This window comes from Eptesicus fuscus, chromosome 20, assembly GCF_027574615.1.
Source record: "Eptesicus fuscus isolate TK198812 chromosome 20, DD_ASM_mEF_20220401, whole genome shotgun sequence".
NCBI lineage: Eukaryota > Metazoa > Chordata > Mammalia > Chiroptera > Vespertilionidae > Eptesicus > Eptesicus fuscus.
The window spans coordinates 22,074,137-22,092,839 of record NC_072492.1 but is presented as its reverse complement, the minus strand read 5'-3'; the positions used below and the strand labels follow the sequence as shown (position 1 = coordinate 22,092,839).

The following is an 18,703-nucleotide window of genomic DNA, read 5'->3' as shown; positions in this document are numbered from 1 at the left end:
CTTATTTCCAATTATTTTATTAGATTATTCAGAATGATAAAACTAGCCTGTGCATTTTTCCTTAAAAAAAAACACACACACCTTATTTTCAAACAATTGTAGATTCACAGAAAGTTGCAAAAATAGTAGAGAGATCTCATGTCCTCTTCATCCAGTTTCCCCAAATCGTTACATCATACATAACTGTAATAGAATATCAAGTCAGGACATCAACATTGTTACCGTGCGCGTGTATAGTTCTATGTCATTTTATAGCACGTGTAGACATGTTTTAGAACATGTTTTATAACATGTGTACCCACCACCCCAGTCAAGATACAGAACTGTGCAGTCCCCACAAAAATCACCCTTGTGCTATCCCCGTATATCACATTCGTCTCCCTCCTTCACCAATAAGTGTTTTCCGTGTGCCTTACCCATCAATGGGTCAAGGAAATAGAGAAATACACCAAACTCCTTGTTCTGGAGGGACCCACAGACAGGGCTACAGTCATGTGCACCATACATGGCAGTATAATGTGCTCGTTCTGTGATAGGGATAAACGTTAGGTGCTGGGACAAGAAAGACTGGAGGATTCAAGAGGTAGAGAGTGTTGAATTAACCTTTCTGCAGAAGGTGCAATGCTGGGCTGATTTTGAAGGATGAAATGGAGTTATCTAGTGCCCTTGAGCAGAGGTTCTAGGCAGACAAGTCTGGGGGTGGTATCCACGGGGAGAGGTGCTGGGAGCGGAGGCTGGAGGACTGGGGAGAGGACAGACTGTGGAGGACCCTCTGGCTGCTGGACTGAACCAGCTGACCTAGTCCTGCAAGTGACAGAGACCCATTGAAAGGTTTAAAAATGGGGACAGGTGCTTTCAGCTGTGTCACGTCCACGTGGAAGGACGAGTTAGGAAATGATTGTGGCCTCAGCTAAGATACGCTGAGAGCACCCACCGGAGTGCTGGGGACAGGTGTGGAAGAACCATTTTGACCTCTGCGGGACATCAGGCTGGGGTGGGGGAGCGTGACAGGGATGAGCAAGCTCTTTTTTAAAGATGAACGTTTTTCCTTTGTTTTTTTAAAGGCTGTATTTGTTTCCCTGAGGGTGCATCCCTAGGATGTAAGTCCACGGGGAATGCTAGTAGCGTAATTCCCTGCTTACACAGACCTCCTGACTTCAGGGAGGGCCAAGACAGCAGCAAGTTGGATAAAGGAAGGCCTCTGACCTGTTAAAACAAGTCATGCTTTTCCTTTGCCTTGTCCTTCAGGCTATGTTGTGTGTGTGCATGTGTGTGTGTGTGTGTGTGTGTGTGTGTGTGTGTGTGTGTATGTGTTTTGACAATTCAAGTGAGGTTCTCAAAAGTTTGGTTACTTGGTTCCCTCTCCCTTATAATAACAATAATTAAAAACTACCTTAAAAAAACACACACACTACCTTAAATGGAGTGGCGTGTCTGCTTGGTGCCTGGTTCTGTATAGGATGCATTGTCCATTATCCCGTTAATCCCCTTCCACCCCACAGGGGCTGGTTCTTCTCATTTTCCAAGTGAGGGTGTTGAGGTTCAGCAAGGCTAACTACCCGCCAAGGTCATAGAGCCAGAGAGTTTGCCACATCAGGACTCCAGTCCAGGTCTTGCTGCTCTCAGCCAGCGGCCCTGCACTGTCCAAGCCACAGATCGTACGAGGGGAGGGAAGGAGGTCAGACAGTAGTGGCACCGGGGCAAGGAAGGAAATAACCTGGTTTGAGGAACCTGATGACTGTTAAAGTGTTTTCTACCAACTTCACGCAGAGAGTGGATCAGTCAGGGCTCTCCACAGAAACAGAACTAAAAGGATATGTGAGTGTGTACATAAATACTCACATACACACACATGTACAGGGGACTTAAAAATGTTTGGCTAGAAGACTGGAGATTATATATTTATAATTTACTAGAGGCCTGGTGCAAGAATTCATGCACGGGTGGGGTCCCTCGGCCTGGCTGGTAATCGGGGCTGATGGAAGGGAGGGCAGGTGGGGAGGGTGGCTGGATGGGGGAGGTTAGCTGTGGGAGTGCACTGACCACCAGGGGGCAGCTCCTGCATTGAGCATCTGCCCCCTGGTGGTCAGTGCGCGTCATAGCAACCAGTCGACCAGTCATTTGGTTGTTCGGTCGCTTAGGCTTTTATATATAGAGATAAGGCTCATGCAATGATGGAGGGTGAGTTGGCAAGCTGGAGACCCAGACAACCAATGTGCAGCTCCCGTCCAAAGGCGGGCAGGCTCCAGGCCCAGGAAGAGCTGATATTTCAGTGGAGGCCACAGGCAGGAAGGAAGCCCATGTCTCAGTTTGAACAAGGTCAGGCAGGAGGGATTCCCTTTTGTTTGGGGAGGATCAGCTTTTTTGTTCTATTCAGACCTTCAGCTGATTGGTCGAGGCCCACCCACAGTAGGGAGGACAATCTGCTTGTAATCTGCTTTACTCTTCTATTGATTTTACTGTTAATCTCATCTACTGTACAGTACAGTGAATATAGATGACATTACTGTATTATAATCATCAAACTTGCTAAGAGATGAGACCTTAACTCAGGGGTCCTCAAACTACGGCCCGCAGGCCACATGCGGCCCGCCAAGGACATTTATCCAGCCCACTGGGTGTTTTTGCCGCCGCTGCCTGTCCTGCTTAGCAGCCGACTTAGTGTGCATAGGAATTTGTTCATAGTTTTTTTTTTAAACTATAGTCCGGCCCTCCAACGGTCTGAGGGACAGTGAACTGGCCCCCTGTTTAAAAAGTTTGAGGACCCCTGCCTTAACTATTCCAACCTCTAAAAGTATTATGTAACACAGTAGAGGTGATACTTCTCCCTGTGATGGCAATCATATTCCAATATATACATGGATCAAATTGGCCTGTTCACCTTAAATGTATACATTATATGTCTCTCTCCCTTCCTCTCTCTCTCTCTAAAAACAGACAAACAAACAAAAAACATCCACAGAGGAATTGAGCTGGCTTTGGGGAAACAGGAAATACTCCTACAGAGCTCAGCAGAGAAGTGAACACCTGCACATTCCCAACTGGAGCCTTTGTCTGCCCTCATACCTGTGCTTCTTGGGCTGCTGTTTCTTATTCCCATTTAAAAGTGAAAGTCAGGTGGGAAATAACAAAACACGCAATAAAATAAAATCAGCCGAAAGATGACTCAATAAAAAGAAGCGATAAAAAGGTAAAAGCAGGCTGATGCAGTAAAAAATCCAAAACTCAACCAGACAGAATCACCACCGAGGGCCAGGCGATGAAAACAATAGCGAAGATGCGCGGATCCAAGAGGTCAGCATCTTCGTGCACGGAGACAGCGAGGGAGGATTATTTCCATTTTACAGAGGAGCAAAATGAGGCTTGGGAACTGAGAACCAGGGTTCCAGGGGCCAGGACTGGGCCCCCAGCTACATTCCATAGATGAGGAAATGGAGGTTCATGCCTCAAGACGAAACAGCCAGCCAGGGGTCGAGCAAGACAGTGAACTCGGGCTTATCTAACTCAAGTCCAGAGCTCTTTTCCCTGAATAAAGGCTCTCGCCTGGCTGCACACTGGAGGCATCTGGGAGCTTTTACGTAATTCTGATGCCGAGTAGACATTTTTCCAAAGAAGATGTGCCAGTGGCCAACAGGTATATGGAAAGAGATGCTTAGCATCACTAGTCAATAGAGAAATGCAAATCAAAACCACAGTGCCATACCTCACCGTATCCAAGACACAACAAGGATGGGCAAGGATGTGGAGAAGCTGAAAGTCTTGCGCACGTTGGTGGGAATGCAAAATGGTGCAACCACTATGGAAAACCGAGTGGAGGGCCCTTAAACCATCAAAAATAGAACTACCAAGTGATCCAGCAATCCCACTTCTGGGCACTTATCCCAAAGATTTGAAATCAGGATCTCGAAGAGATACTAGCACTCCTGTGTTCATTGCAGCACTATTCACAATAGGCAAGATGTGGAAACAATCTAATGTCCATGGACCAATGACTGGATAAAGAAGTTGTATATGTTGTATACACAATGGAATACTCTTCAGCCTTAAAAAAGAAGAAAATTCTGCAATATGTGACAACATGGTTGACCCTTGAGGGCACTGTGCTCAGTGAAATAAGCCAGTGACAGAAAGACAAATACTGCATGAGTTCACTTATACGAGGGATCTAAAATAGTCACACTCAGAGACTCAGAGAGTGGAATGGTGGTTGCCAGGGGCTGGGGAGGGGGGCTGGGAGTGACTAATCCATGGGCAGAAAGTTTCAGGTGAGCAAGATGAATCAGCTTTGAGATCTGTTGTAGAACACTGTACCCTATAGCCAGTGGTACTGTATTGTACACTTAGAAATTTCTTGAGGCTAGATCTCATGTTAAGTGTTTATAGCACAATAACATTTTTAAAGAAAAAATAAATTGTGTCCCAGCCATTTTGGCTCAGTGGATAGAGCGTCGGCCTGCAGACTGAAGGGTCCCGGGTTCAATTCTGATCAAGGGCGCATGTCCAGGTTGCGGGCTCGATAGGCAGGAGGCAGCCGATCAATGATTCTTTCTCATCATTGATGTTTCTGTCTCTCTCCATCTCCCTTCCTCTCTGAAATAAATAAAAATATATTTTAAAAAAATAAGAGGAATCATACAAAATAAAAAAATTGTGACCGTGGCTGCATCAACCCTTAGTTCTAACCTGGTCAGTCAGGCAGAGAGGAGGCACCTGGTGCAACTGAACACGTTTATGGCTCTGCTGAGCTCTTAGTAGTAACTGTGCCTGTGTATTGAGCACCCTGAGTACTAAGTACTAAGAGCTAAGTACTTTAAGTACTAAGCATCTATACAGATGTTCCAGGAGTTGTTATTCCTACTTGAGAATTGAGGAAACTGAGAGGTTGAGTCACTTTTCTGGGTCACCCAGCTGGTAGCCACCAGCGCCTGTGTTCCTGCCCAGCTCAGCCTGACTCCAAAGCCCATGCCTCCCTGCTGTGCCACACCGCTCCCAGCAGGGCCTCTGTGGGGCACAGGCATGGTTGCCGCATGCCCTTCCATGTCCCTTCTGTGTCCCCCAAGCTTTAGGGTTCACAGCGTCATCTTTGTTCCAAGCTTGTCCACACTGAAGTCATCATCCACATGGAGAAGGGGGGTGGTGTGTGGCTCAGCATTCTAGAACTTTCAGCCTTTAGAGGGGTTCAGTGGTGGGAGAGGCTGCCTGGGGAGAGAGTGGGCACCTGCTGACATTGCTGGGTAATCAATCACTGGAAGGATCTGTTAGGAGGAGAAGGGTCATTCTTCAAAGTAGTGTGTGTGGCCCAGCCGGCCTAGCTCAGTGGTTGAGCATCGGCCTATGAACCAGTAGGTCTCGGTACGATTCTCAGTCAGGGCACATGTCCGGGTTGTGGGCTCAATCCCCAGTAGGGGGCATGCAGGAGGCAGTCTCTCATTGACATTTTTATCTCCCTCTCCCTACCTCTCTGAAATCAATAACAAATATATTAAAAAAAACCCACAAAGTCGTGTGTGTGTGTGTGTGTGTGTGTGTGTGTGTGTGTAGAGGTGGGCAAGAGAAGTTGCTTTTAAATGCTCCTCATATATTCCCAAGGCTCTGCAATTGAGAGGCTTAGGGGGACTGGTTGAATGTCAGTGGGAGAGAGATGGTTCTAGAAGATGAGCTCACAGAACTGGGGAGTTCCAGAAGGCCCCACGTGAGTTTAGAGACCGCCTGGGCGCCTGGGGACCCGGCAGTGTCACGGGCGTGGTCCTCTCCTGAAGTGGCATCTTGGCACCATCTTTGCTGCGTCAGCCTTGGTGGGAACCACACCTGCTCAGTGAGCCCTCTGTCCCTCTTTCTGCAGGTGTTAACGAGGTCCCTGGGCTGGGCTGGCCAGGGAGGGGCTGGGAATGAGAAGGGGGGTGGTCAGAAATGGGGGGCATCCTGGGCTGGGAGGTGGTCAGTTCAGGGGGGGAGAGAGAGAGAGAAAGAGAAAGAGAGAGAGTGAGAGAGAGAGAGAGTGGGGCCCACACTGGCAGGTCTCTGGTCTCTGAGTCAGCAGACCTGACTCCTCGTGCCTCTAGACCTGCTGTGAAATGCTCCGGATAAAATGACTTTTAAGTCACTTTGCTGCCAAAAATTCAAAAACAGTCTCTGTAGAGCAGTCACCTTGGTTTCTGTGTCTATAAAATGGGGATCATAACCCTATCCCGAGTGGATTGTTGAGAGGATTAGATGAGATTAAGTTGGAAGGCATCTGGAAAAGGCTGGGCACCGTGTCTGCCGGGTGTGAACTCAGGTTAATTGTCTTCCCTTTCTTTCCTGCACTTTGATGGGAAGCGCTCATACTTTTGTGGGCACCACTTCAGGATATTTCCATTTAAGAAGCATCCATTGAACAGCCACTCCATAGCAGCAGCTCTGCTTGACCCCTAGGATATAAGAGGAATAAGACAGCAACTGTTCTTTGCAAGTTACCTTGTGGTGGGAAAGACTAACACACACTCCAGTCCAGTGGGGCAGAGGAGGGCAGAAGCACAGGGTGTTTTGGGGTGTTGGGGAGCAGTGGCCTACCGGGGAAGTCTTGCTGGAGAAGTCATCTCTGATGGGTCCCTTGACGTCTGAGTAAGAGTAAGTCATGTGAAGGAAAGGAGAGACCTTCTGTCCTAGATGGCAGGACCATCTTGGGTTGAATACAGCGTTACTGGAACTACAAGTGTGAGGGAGGAGGGGTCCGAGGGGCTGGATCCTAAAGGGCCCTGTAGATCCTGTTTAGGAGCAGTGATGAAGGGAGCTATCAAAGGCTGTCACAGGATTGATGTTTCTTATTTATTTATTTATTTATTTATTTTTTATTTTTTATTTTATTGATTTTTTACAGAGAGGAAGGGAGAGGGATAGAGAGTTAGAAACATCGATGAGAGAGAAACATCAATCAGCTGCCTCCTGCACACCCCCTACTGGGGATGTGGCCGCAACCAAGGTACATGCCCTTGACCAGAATCGAACCTGGGACCCTTCAGTCTGCAGGCTGACACTCTATCCACTGAGCCAAACCAGTTAGGGCACAGGCTTCATGTTTCAAAGATTTATTTTGGTGAATAGGCGTCGAACACTTTGGAAGAAGAGACAGGACTGGGTACAAGGAGACCGTCCTCACACCAGGACGGTGCTCTGAACCTGGGGCAGGAAGGCTGGGAGGGACAATAGCATCAATAGCACCTCGGGATTGACCGGTTGGGATGGGTGAAGGATGGAGTGATGGAGAGAAGGAGTGAAGAACAACATTATATTTCCAGTTTGGAAAAACATCCTGGGTTTACAACCAAGAATATTTTCAGCCAAGATAGGGAAGAGTAGCTATTTGTGGGAACGTGCCTTCTGTTGTAGGCAAGCTTGGCTTGAGATGACTGGGCTGTGCAGGTGGAGATGTCCAGGTCTGTTGCCCTGGCAAGATGTAATAAGTCATCAACCTCAGGCGGTGGTGACAGCAGGGCTGCTCAGGGTCTCCTGAAGTGGAGGAGAAGAGGCCTGAGAAGGCAGCTTCCAGGGTGGAGTGGCTTTGGCAAGGTGATGGTTTGGAAGGGGCGGTGGGCATGATGGAGCGTTTCAGTACGGCCTTGGGACCTGTGTGTGCGGAGAAAGAGCAGTTTCCACTCAGAGGGCTGCGGGTGACCTTGCTTCAGTTCAGGCCAGGGAGGGAGGCTCTGGGCCAGAAGAGACTTTCCTTGGCAGCTGGGCTCAGGGACTGATTTACACCCATGACACTGCCCAGCCCGTCGCCTCTGGGAACATCCTCTCGTGGCCATACCCCAGTGGGACTTGGCATTCATATAAACTTTGGTCTCCATCCAAGCATTGCTCCTTCCTAGTTATACAATCTCAGGCCTCAGGATTCAGTACTGCCTGGCATACCGTATGGGGCTCAAAATATGTTTGTTTTCTCCCCCAAGTCCCTGCCTCGTCTCCTAGCTTCTGGGACAGGGTGGTGTCAAGCAGGATTGGAAGGGAGAGGCGCTGGCCTCAGAAAACCCCCTCCTGGATCTTGGGAGTGTGGCTGATGCTTCACCAGGGCTGCAAGGCAGCTGGCTGGCCGTATGGAGCCTTCACCCATTTCCAGGTCCATTCAGGCCCTGTTTCTCTCCTTTTAAGGGTTAGACTCCTGTGAGAGGACGGCCAGGGCTGTGGAGCTGCCTGCCTCAAAGTCCAGCTCTGAGCCGGCGTGGTGGGGGCTCCACCTCTGCGCCCTGCATGGAAGCCAGGGGCTGGGCTCCCAGAAGGCAGCTGTGCCCACCTGGGATCCTGTTGCTGGCCGTTGCTTCTCTGCTAAGCTGCCTGCTCACCTGCGGCCAAGCCAAGGTCTACAGTCGCTGTGAGCTGTTCCGAGTGCTCCAGGATTTTGGCCTGGAGGGATACCGCGGCCACAGCCTGGCTGACTGTGAGCAGCACCCCTCTTCCTGGCTGGCCCTGTCCCCCTCCATCCACCCTTTTCTTCCCTCTCCTCTCCCTCCTCCTCCTCCCTCAAGGGGTGTGTCCTCAGGAGCTTTCTGAGCCTCAGTCCTCATTTGTAAAACAAGAATTAGGTGAGATCACAGGTAGAGAACACCCAGCTGAGTTCAATATATAGCAGGCAGGCAATAGGCAGTCAAATCATAATGGCCCTTTCATGGCCCCCACAGCTAAAGTCAACAGAATAGTTTATATCCTAATCTCAATCTTGGCATGAAGATCAGACATTCCCATTGAGGTGTAGGGCAAACTGAATACACCAGCAATGCCAAGTGTTGCAAGCTGGTGGCGGTTTGGGAAGCCGTGGAGTACAGCCACACCTGGACTCACATTCTTCTAGGTGTAGCCCCTCTACAGGTTCCACCTGCATCTTTCTAAGCTTGCCTCTAAGGATTTTGTTCTAATTCCTTCATCCCACAAACATTTCTTGGACTCGACTATGTGCAGAACAATGAGACAATGAGAAGATTGCTGGCCTAGGGGCAGGAGGTCTGAGGCCCAGTCTTGACTTGCTCTTTGGTAGCTGTATGTAACCTTGAGTAAGCCACTTTGCCCTCTGAGGCTCGGTGCGTTCCTCTGTTAAGTGGGAGGGAGGGCCTCTGCCCTGATCACCTCGAAGCAGGAGTTGAGGCTCCAAGGAGCTAACATTGGGACCTGCACTGGGAGCCCTCTGGTCTGGGGTGGCCTTGACCATGGGACCCTTTGGTCTGTGTCTCCACCCTGTACAGGGCTTTGTCTTGCTTATTACACAAGTGGCTTTGACTCAGCTGCTGTGGACCATGAAGCTGATGGAAGCACCAACAACGGCATCTTCCAGATCAACAGTCGGAAGTGGTGCAAAACTCTCAAGGAATACAACAGCAAGGGATGCAATATGTACTGCACCGGTAGGCGGGCCTGAGCCTGGGCTGCTGGGGCCAGGCCTCTGCACCAGCCTTTGCTTCTCTCTGGTTTTGTTTGCTCCTCTTGCCTTTATCTCTGAGTGGGGATCCCCTTACATGGTGTTGGTCCTACCAAGGAGAGCATGATGGGGCAAGTGATGGGGGTGGATCCTCCATGTATCTGACTTGGGCTCCCTGGTGGGAGATTGTCCTGAGAACTATCAGAATGGAACAGGGATTGCTTCTGATCAGAGACAAAAGTGATACCTGTGCTTCCAGAGGGGTCAGGTGACAGGGTTGAGCTTAAGATGGAAGTGTGTGTGTGTGTGTGTGTGTGTGTGTGTGTGTGTGTGTATGAGAGAGAGATTCTCCATGTTTGTCCAGCTCTGCCCCCTGCTCCCTCATCCTGTTTCTCTGCCTCCCACCCCAGAGTTATTGGATCCTGACCTCAAGAATGCTGTTATCTGTGCCATGAAGATAAGTCAACAGCCCCAGGGGTTGGGCAGCTGGTAAGTAACTTGGGCTGGAGCCCACAGGGCATGTGGCTGGGACTAGTGGCCAGCAGCAGGGAACTGACCTTTTCTGAGTGCCCGCTTTGTCCCAGGCACCATTCCACAGCTTCACACTCTGACCCGCACCCCTTTTGGTATAGGGATTACTACACTGAAGTACCCACAGACAGCACCCTGCATGTCAGGGAGGATCAGCAGCTCACTGGAGGCCGTGGAGCACAGCCTGGCTCTTTCAAGCGCTGCCTATGTTGAGATGCCTGCCTCCTGGTCCACTAGATCTGGGTCTAGTAAATATTTTTGAGCCATGGCATGTTTGTCTAAACTAACTTTCTTATAAAGACCCACGATGTACAACAGATGAACTAACAGATTCCTGCCCGAGAAGGATGGGCTCTCTGGGGCCTCAGCCTGTCAGCCTTCGCCTTTCCCACTCCTTTCGCACATGATGGGAAGCCCTCCTCACAGGCACGGGGGTTGGATGGGCATCGATGGGGCGTTAGGCTAGATCTTTGGTTCACAGAAGGTCCTCGGCCTCAGTGGCTCAACAGCTTCCCAGCCTCTTCTGATGGGAGCTTCACTTAGAGTTTCCAGCCTCCCCTTACTCACATTTCTGGCTGAGAGACCAGCAGGGCAGAATGTGGGGAAGGTAACGTACTCCAGGTGGCCGGTGCAGCCAGATCCATGGGCAGATGTGCTAGCGACAAGGCTGGTAAAGCCACTGGAACGCACAGGATGTCTGGGAGAGAGGAGAGGCAGGGGGCCCAGTGGAGGAGTCTTTGCAGGAGTCCAGGTGAGAGATATGGTCTGGACAAGGATGGTTCCCCAGGTGATGGACTGGAGGAGGACTAGGGACAGGTGATGTGTGGTCAGTGAGGGAGAGGAGGAGGTGAACATGCCTGTGAATATAAAGAAGGTCTGAGAAGGGCCTTGTCAATGGCCACAGCTTTGGAGACATGTGATGTGAGAACAGCGGAGCCCAAGGAACTGGATCTGGAGTGAGGCAGGCCCAGCAGGACATGGTGCACATGTGTAAACCAGGCAGCATGAATGTAGGCTCAGGCAGGAATCCAAGGTCTTGAGGTGCTGGGGGTGCCACCCGAGGATGGGATAAACAGGTCGTTTGGGGTTAAACCAGTGATGGCAAACCTATGACACGCGTGTCAGCACTGACACGTGTAGCCATTTCTGATGACACGCGGCCACTGAGGCGGCCGCATGCTGAGGATGAAACATTTGCTGCTCCTGAGGATGAAACATTTGCGAAATAATGTTTTTTCCTCAAAGTGACACACTACCCGAGTTATGCTCAGTTTTTTGGCGAAGTTTGACACACCAAGCTCAAAAGGTTGCCCATCATTGGGTTAAACCAAAGAACAACTCCCTTTTGTACAGTGTGAGGTGAGGAAGCTCATGGCCTGTATAACCCCATAGAGGTGGCCAAGGCTAATAGGAAGTGGCCCCAGGAGGTGGAAAGGGTGCTGCTTACTCCTCCCACATGCACACACTGAGAACTGCTCTGTGCTGGATGCTGGGCTTCTGAGATGACTGAGACCCATGTCCTTGCCCTCAAGGGTCTCACAGTCTAATAGAAGAGACCAAGGAGCCAGTAGACCACTCTTTTTAAGAAACATTATTATTTTTTAATCCTCACCCAATAATATTTTTTTGATTTTTAGAGAGAGTAGAAGAGAGAGGGAAAGTCAGAGAGAAATATCGATGTGAGAGAAACACATGGATTGGTTGCCTCCTGCACGAGCCCTGATCAGGGCCCGGGCCTGAGCCGGGAGAAGCCTGCAATTGATGTACGTGCCCTTGACTGGAATTGAACCCCAGACCCTTGGGTCCTCAGGGTGACGCTCTATCCACTGAGCCAAACCAGCTAGGGCTAGACCACTCTTGTTGGATAGGGCAATGGAGGTACTTTAGGGACACTTGTGGTCCTTGAGCTCTTCGATGCTGATAGCATGGAGGATACTAGGTATCCCTGAGTACTTGGGACCAAGGGACCCCAGAACCCCAGGATCTTGCTTATCTTCTTCAAGATGCCAGTGTAACGCCAGAGCAATGCAATGGTCCCGAGTCTATAAACTCGAGTTACCAACATGTGACAGACCCAGGAAAATAGGGCATGGATGCTGTTAATAACTGTGGCTGGGCAAGTAATTTTGCCTCTTAGTCTGTTTTTCACTTGAAATACAGGGAACATAATATTTGCCTGATAAACTGTATTAGGGCTGCGGCGGGGGGACAGATATGTGGGTAATGGATGTGACAGTGCTATGCAAATGGTAAAGGGCTGTCCACATGCAAGGGGCATCGCTGTGGCAGAAGCAGCGTGATGTGCGGAAAGAGCATTGGACTGGACTCAGGACTCCAGGCCTCGGTCACCGACTTCTGGGTGAACTTGAGCAAAGGACTCTGAGATCCCTTTGGGAAAACAAGGGGGCTACATGGATGACTGTTTTTAAAGGCCACTCTGGTCCTTTCTTAATTCTTCTAGGGGGTTCGTTGCCAGTGAACACAGTTTGCTTTCCTCTCTTGTCCTTGCTAGCCCCTGTCCTCACCTAATTTCTGGTTTAGAGCCTATGCTCCTTCCTGGTCTTCTCTGAACAGGGACTGAGGCTGCCTCTGATTGGGTCTCTCCTCTCCCCCCCTCTCCATCCCCAGGGAGGCCTGGAAGCATCACTGCCTGGGCAAGGACCTCAGCGACTGGGTGGACGGCTGTACCTTCTAGGATCCTCTCTGGATGGACCGGGCCAGGCACAGCAGGCCGGGGTGTGGTGGGGGTGTGTGGTGTGGGTCCTGCCCAGGAAGGAACATGAGGCAATTGATAAAGAATAGTTTGATATACGTGTTTCTCAGCTGTCACTGTGATTTCAGGTGGCCTGTTGGAGCCAGCGCATCTCGGGGTTCCTTCACCTGTCCACTTGGCCTGGGCTTAAGCTAGGCTCCAAAAAGCCTACCGTGGAAGGCTGGCCCCCATTCCTGGGAGGCCTGGGGGCTCAGTGTCTCCCAGTCCACACCTGGCAGAGTTCCCTAGACCCTTTGCCCGAATCTAGGTTTGCCAGATTTACCAAAACAAGCCAGCAAACAAAAATATAAACAGTGACAACAACCAAAACAGGATGCCCGATGCCCTGGCCGGTTTTGCTCAGTGGTTGTCAAGGAGCAGGAGGAGATGGAAGAGGAGTATCCAGGGGAGCGAGTCCTAGCCAAAGCCAGGCGGCCCTCACTTGTGCATGAGAGTGGATGGTCTCTGGGCCCACCTGGACGTCCCAGGTCCTGGTGACGCACTCAGGTTGGTTAGAGCAGTGGTCGGCAAACTCATTAGTCAACAGAGCCAAATATCAACAGTACAACGATTGAAATTTCTTTTGAGAGCCAAATTTTTTCAACTTAAAACTTCTTCTAACGCCACTTCTTCAAAATAGACCCGCCCAGGCCGTGGTATTTTGTGGAAGAGCCACACTCAAGGGGCCAAAGAGCCGGATGTGGCTCGTGAGCCGCAGTTTGCCGACCATGGGGTTAGAGAAACCAGGCTGTGCCCTGGAGTCTCCCTGCTTCCGCGTCACTCTCTCACCTCACATTCCAGTGGTCACTAGTTCTATTTTACTTAAAAAAAAAATGTATGTGGAGCCTGACCTTCCTTCCCCTCCCAGATACCTCTGCGTTATATCAAGCCCCGTTCCTTTTTCCCTGGGACCACTGCAGTGGCCTTGTAGGGGATCCCTCACCATCGACCCGCCCCTCAGTGTGAGCTCTCCACCTCCTTACTGCCTTGCATCCCGGCCCCAGCGGCTTTTCTCACTTTCAGGTTAAAGGCCGAGTTCCTCGGCTTGGTACCTTGTGCCGAGCCAGCACGGCCAAGGGTGAACCTGAGTGGGGGCGGCTGAAAGGCTTAGAAAAGACAGACAAGAGAATGAGAGCTGGGTCTCGGTGAGACGCTGCCCACAAGCCGTGTCTTTATTTTATAGCAGATGCCACGAGGCAAAGTAAGGGCATGGTCAAGATGTTTACAGCATTCTTGTGGGTTTCGATCCTACTCAATTACATGCACCTGAACTCTATCAAGCCCCACATTACATGTTCGGACCATAGGTTCAAGCTTACAACTACAGCTGTTGGCTCTAATTGTGCTGGGAGGGCCCTGCCCTCCAAGCTGGGACTTGCACGTGGCCATGAGGACTGTGCCCTCTCATCAGTCCAAAGCTTGAACCTGTCCAAACACTGTAGCTGCGCCCCACAGTACCTCAGTTCTTTCCTGACCCAGGGTCACGCAGATTCATTTCTCAGCTGTTGGGAACATTTGCTCTAGCTGGTTTGTATCCCTGCCTTTGGTTCCCTGAGGATAGCATGCTGCTTCCTACCTTTCCCCACCACCTACCACTCCCCCCTCACTGCAATCAGCGAATAAACACGCCCCTCCCGTGCAGCAGGCGTATTCTCAGCACAGGCCTGCACCCTGCTCTTCTGTCTGCCTGGGGCGCCATCCTCAGAGCTGGCAGTGGCTGTTCCTTTTTCTGCAGGCAGGCTGGTCTCAATTTTGCCTCCTCACGGTGACTTCTCTGACCAACCCTAAGTTCTCCTCTGCCTCCAAGCCTTTGCTCAGGAATCTCTTCTGCGAGCCTGCCTGCCGGACAGCTTCCACCGGCTCTCAAGGCGGCAGCCCACACCTGCTCCGCCTCAGCCCGGCAGGCTGTCGCTCTTCCCCTACGGGTGTGTTGGGCCTTGTGCACTTCCACCCTCACAGTCTCGTGCGCATGTTGTTGTCCTCTGCCTGACTAGACTCTGAGCTCCCCTGAGGTACCGTTTTCTGGATATATGAACCCCCAGTGCCTAGCACAGTGCCCTCCACACAGTGGGCACACGGAAAATGTCGTGGAGTGAGGGAGTCTGGCCAGAGACACCCCCCCTCGCCCCCCGGCACTGGGAAGTCTTCTTCCAGTGGCTTCCTGACTCTTCCCTCTAAAGTGGGTTGAGCTGGGTATTCTTTTTTCCTTTTTAAATATATTTTTATTTATTTTAGAGAGGAAGGGAGAGGGGAAGGAGATAGAAACTGTGCCGTGCTCGGCATGGCCAGGGGTGAACTTGAGGGGGACGGTGAAGGATTAAAGAAGACAGACAAGAGAGTAAAGCTGGAGCTCGATGGGACGCTGCTCTCAGATGAAGAGACAGCGCCGCAGCCTGAAACCTGAGTCTTTATTTTATAGCCGAGATTCCACGAGGCAAAGTAAGGGCGTGGTCAAGATGTTTACAACGTTCTCGAAGGTTTCAAATCTACTCAGTTACATGCACCTGATCAAGCTTTGTTTTGGCAGCACTTGCTGCACCTCCCGTAGCCTACATCACTCAATCACCTGGGACCACAGGTTCGGACCATAAGGTCAAGCTTACAACCATAGCCTTTGGCTATAATTGTGCTGGGACTTGCACGTGGCTTTGCCACGAGAGGACTATGTCTTCTCATTAGTCCGAGGCTTGAACCTGTCCAAACGCTGTAGCCGCTCTCTGCAAGAAACATTAACGATGAGAGAAAATCATTGATCAGCTGCCTCCTGCACACCCCACACTGGGGATCAAGCCTGCAACTAGGGCATGTGCCCTGATCAGGAATCGAGCTGTGACCTCCTGGTTCATAGGTTGACACTCAACCACTGAGCAACACTAGCCGGGCGAGCTAGGTATTCTTTGGTGCCCACCAATCACTTTGTGTTGGGCCTCTTGGATGTAATTCCTTTAGAAAGGAAGCCCTGATGTCTGAATTACACTAAAGACAAATGGCCCATATGGTGATAAGTTAGCCAATGAGCCACTTCCTTCAGAGACCTGGCGTGAAGACCAGCTTCAAGGAGGCTAGATGTCTAAATTCCCACCCCAAAGCTGTGCTGCATGAGCACGGCCAAGGGTGACCCTGAGAGGGGGTGGTGAAGGATTTAGAAAAGACAGACAAGAGAAGAAAGCTGGGTCTGGGTGGGACACTGCCCTCTCTGATGGAGAGGCAGCGCCACAGCCTGTAAGCTGTCTCTTTATTTTATAGTCAGATTCCACGAGGAAAAGTAAGGGTGTGGTTACAACATTCTTGTGGGTTTCGAATCTACTCAATTACATGCACCTGAACTCTATCAAGCCCACATCACTCAGGCACATGGGGCCATGTGTTCGGACCATAGGTTCAAACTTATAACTATAGCCTCTGGCTATAATTGTGCTGGGAGGGCTCTGGCCTCCAAGCTGGGAATTGCACGTGGCCATGAGAGGACTGTGCCCTCTCATTAGTCCGAGGCTTGAACCTGTCCAAACACTATAGCCACTCTCCACACAAGGTGTCACTCACAGCCATTGCCAGGAGGTGGTTTTTTCTTCCTTCCTTCCTTCCTTCCTTCCTTCCTTCCTTCCTTCCTTCCTTCCTTCCCTACTTCTCTCCTTTTCTCCTTTCTCTCTCTCTCTCTCTCTTCTCTCTCTCTCTCTCTCTCTCTCTTCCTTCCTCTTTCTTTCTTTCTTTCTTTCTTTCTTTCTTTCTTTCTTCTTTCTTTCTTTCTTTCTTTCTTTCTTTCTTTCTTTCAACAAAGAGCCTCATTGCAGTTCTGCTCAGAAATGAATGAGATGTCAACAGTGGTGCGTGTCCGGGGGCTCAGCAGCAGCCAGAGGACATTATGCATGCATTTCCCGTGTGCAGGGCACGCGTGGTCTCATTCCTTAAGAACCAGGCCACAGGGATGTTTGCAAAGCGAGGCTGCAGTTGCTCTCTGTCTGCAGGTCTCCTCAGCCCTCCCAATCACCACATGAATAAGATAATTTTATGAAATCACAGCTCCAAGGTTCTCAGTTCACATCCATTTTCTGCTCATTCATTCATCTCGCCATCTGTGAGCTCTCACTCGGCGCACAAGCTGCAGTAGGTGACAAAGGTTTAAAAAAATGATGGGAGGGAAATCTTGAAATTGATCAAACCCTGCCTGTCATTTCCCCCGCCCCTCCTGTGATTTGAAAAATGGCAGTCATTAGGGCATATTAGGGGAAACATCGGTTGCTCCTCATGGTACCGCGGTGATCTTCGGGAGGAGAGGTGACCGCTGTCGGGAGCAGGCGGCAAGGCCGAGCATCCGTGCGCCCCTTGGGGATCACAAACAGGCTCTGGGGCTCCACCACCCTCCTCAGATGGAGTGCAAGTTTTATGATTATCCACGTGACCCTGTTCATTTTTGTTTTCTGGGAGGAAGCTCATAGCTTTCACCTTATTTTTAATCCATACAAGTATCCAGGTAAGATCAATGTTTTACTGGAAGAAAGAAAATAAGAAGTGATAGGAAGTATATACCTTAACTCATTTGACCCCATAATGACCCTGAAAACTAGGCACCCTCATCTCCATCGTAGAGGTGGGAACTGGAGGCTGGAAGCAGTGAGTGAAATAGCTGCTTAGACACATGTCCCCATCCTCCACTTAGACTCAGAGGCTGTGAGAGCTGACGCATCAGAGAGATTTGCTGTTTATTCCCCATCCCCTCTCCTTTTATTATTTTGTTAATCCTCACCTGAGGATATTTTCCATTGATTTTTAGAGAGAGTGGAAGGGAGGGGGAGAGACTCACAGAGAGAGAGAAACATAGATGTGAGAAAGAACATCGATTGGTTACCTACTGCATACACCCCGACCAGGGCCGGCATATAACTTGAGGTACATGCCCTTGACCGGAATCATACCCGGGACCCTTCAGTCCACAGGCCGATGTTCTATCCACTGAGCCAAACCGGCTAGGGGTTTCCTCTCCTTTTATAAAGGAGGAAACGTAGGCCCAGAAAAATGGAGTAAATTGTCCAGGGGTGTATGAGTAGTTTATAACAGAAATGGGTTAGAAATGAGGTTTTTTGACTCTGTCAAAAGCCTTTACTAACATATTGCTCCTACAAAGGCCGTGAGCACAGGTTTTACCGATTGTTAAATTGGATTGGTAAGCAGCTCTCCTCTCACCTGTCCTCACCTGTCCACTGCCCTGGGTTACGGTCCCCTGGAACTGCATGGCCCCAAACACGGTTAACCTACTAGCCTTAGGAAAACACAAATGATGCACAAAGTGATTCCACGTGCCAGGATCCTCAAATGAGCAGGGAGAAAGCCATTAGCTAAAGAGATCAACCTTTGCTTTGGGAAACATCTTCTCAGACCCTGGGAGATCAGAGGAAGGGACTTGGAGGACTTCAGCTATGATGCACCTTCAGCGTGCTGAACCCGCCCTTCATCCGGGGCACCTGCCACTCTCTCAGTGGTCACTTTGGACACGCCCCTCTGACTTCTGTGCTTGGGTGCCCCGGACCTCTGTGCAGTCCCTAGGCTGTGTATTTGCCACGCCCCCGCCTCCGCCTCCGCCTCCCAGACTTTGCATATGCCGCAGACTCACTCTCCTACCACAAAACTCCGATTCATCTTTCCTAGCTGTCTGTTTCCTGGAGGACTCACATGATCAATTCCTGGAGGGCAGGTGCCCAGTGCAGACTGGGCAAACAATCAATAGGAGTGGAATGAATGGCAAGTCTGTGTCTTGTCTCCCCGTCCTGTGTCACCCTGCTGCCTTCCCAGCTGGGCCAGGAAGCCTGTTCTGTGCAGCTCAGGGCCTGCCTGGCTCGGCGTGGATCCGGCCTGGCGACAGTCCCTGTGGAAGCACGTTCTTGGGTCTGGAGCCTCCCTGGCTTCTCTGTAACGGGGGGCACACTCACTGGCACTTTCTGGAGGCCCTCCCCTCTGCACGGAGTTCGGTTCTCGCGATGGAACTGAGATCTCTGAGTTTGTGGAGGAAGAGCTCCCAGATCTCTCCTTGGGCCTCT

General features: G+C 50.6%; 1 protein-coding gene across 2 annotated transcripts; it reads left to right on the top strand.

The window, feature by feature from the left end:
• Window positions 1–5,698: 5,698 nt before the first annotated feature.
• Window positions 5,699–12,730, top strand: SPACA3 (sperm acrosome associated 3). Of its 2 annotated transcripts, none has more exons than XM_008147921.3 (5): window positions 5,699–5,842; window positions 8,131–8,416; window positions 9,216–9,374; window positions 9,799–9,877; window positions 12,548–12,730. In XM_008147921.3, the coding sequence occupies exons 2-5, from the start codon at window positions 8,230–8,232 to the stop codon at window positions 12,612–12,614; spliced, it is 492 nt and encodes a 163-aa protein (XP_008146143.1). In that variant the 5' UTR covers window positions 5,699–5,842; window positions 8,131–8,229; the 3' UTR covers window positions 12,615–12,730. The 2 variants fall into 2 exon arrangements, with proteins under 2 accessions (XP_008146143.1, XP_028010886.1); XM_028155085.2 differs by having other exon boundaries at window positions 5,701–5,815.
• Window positions 12,731–18,703: the final 5,973 nt, after the last annotated feature.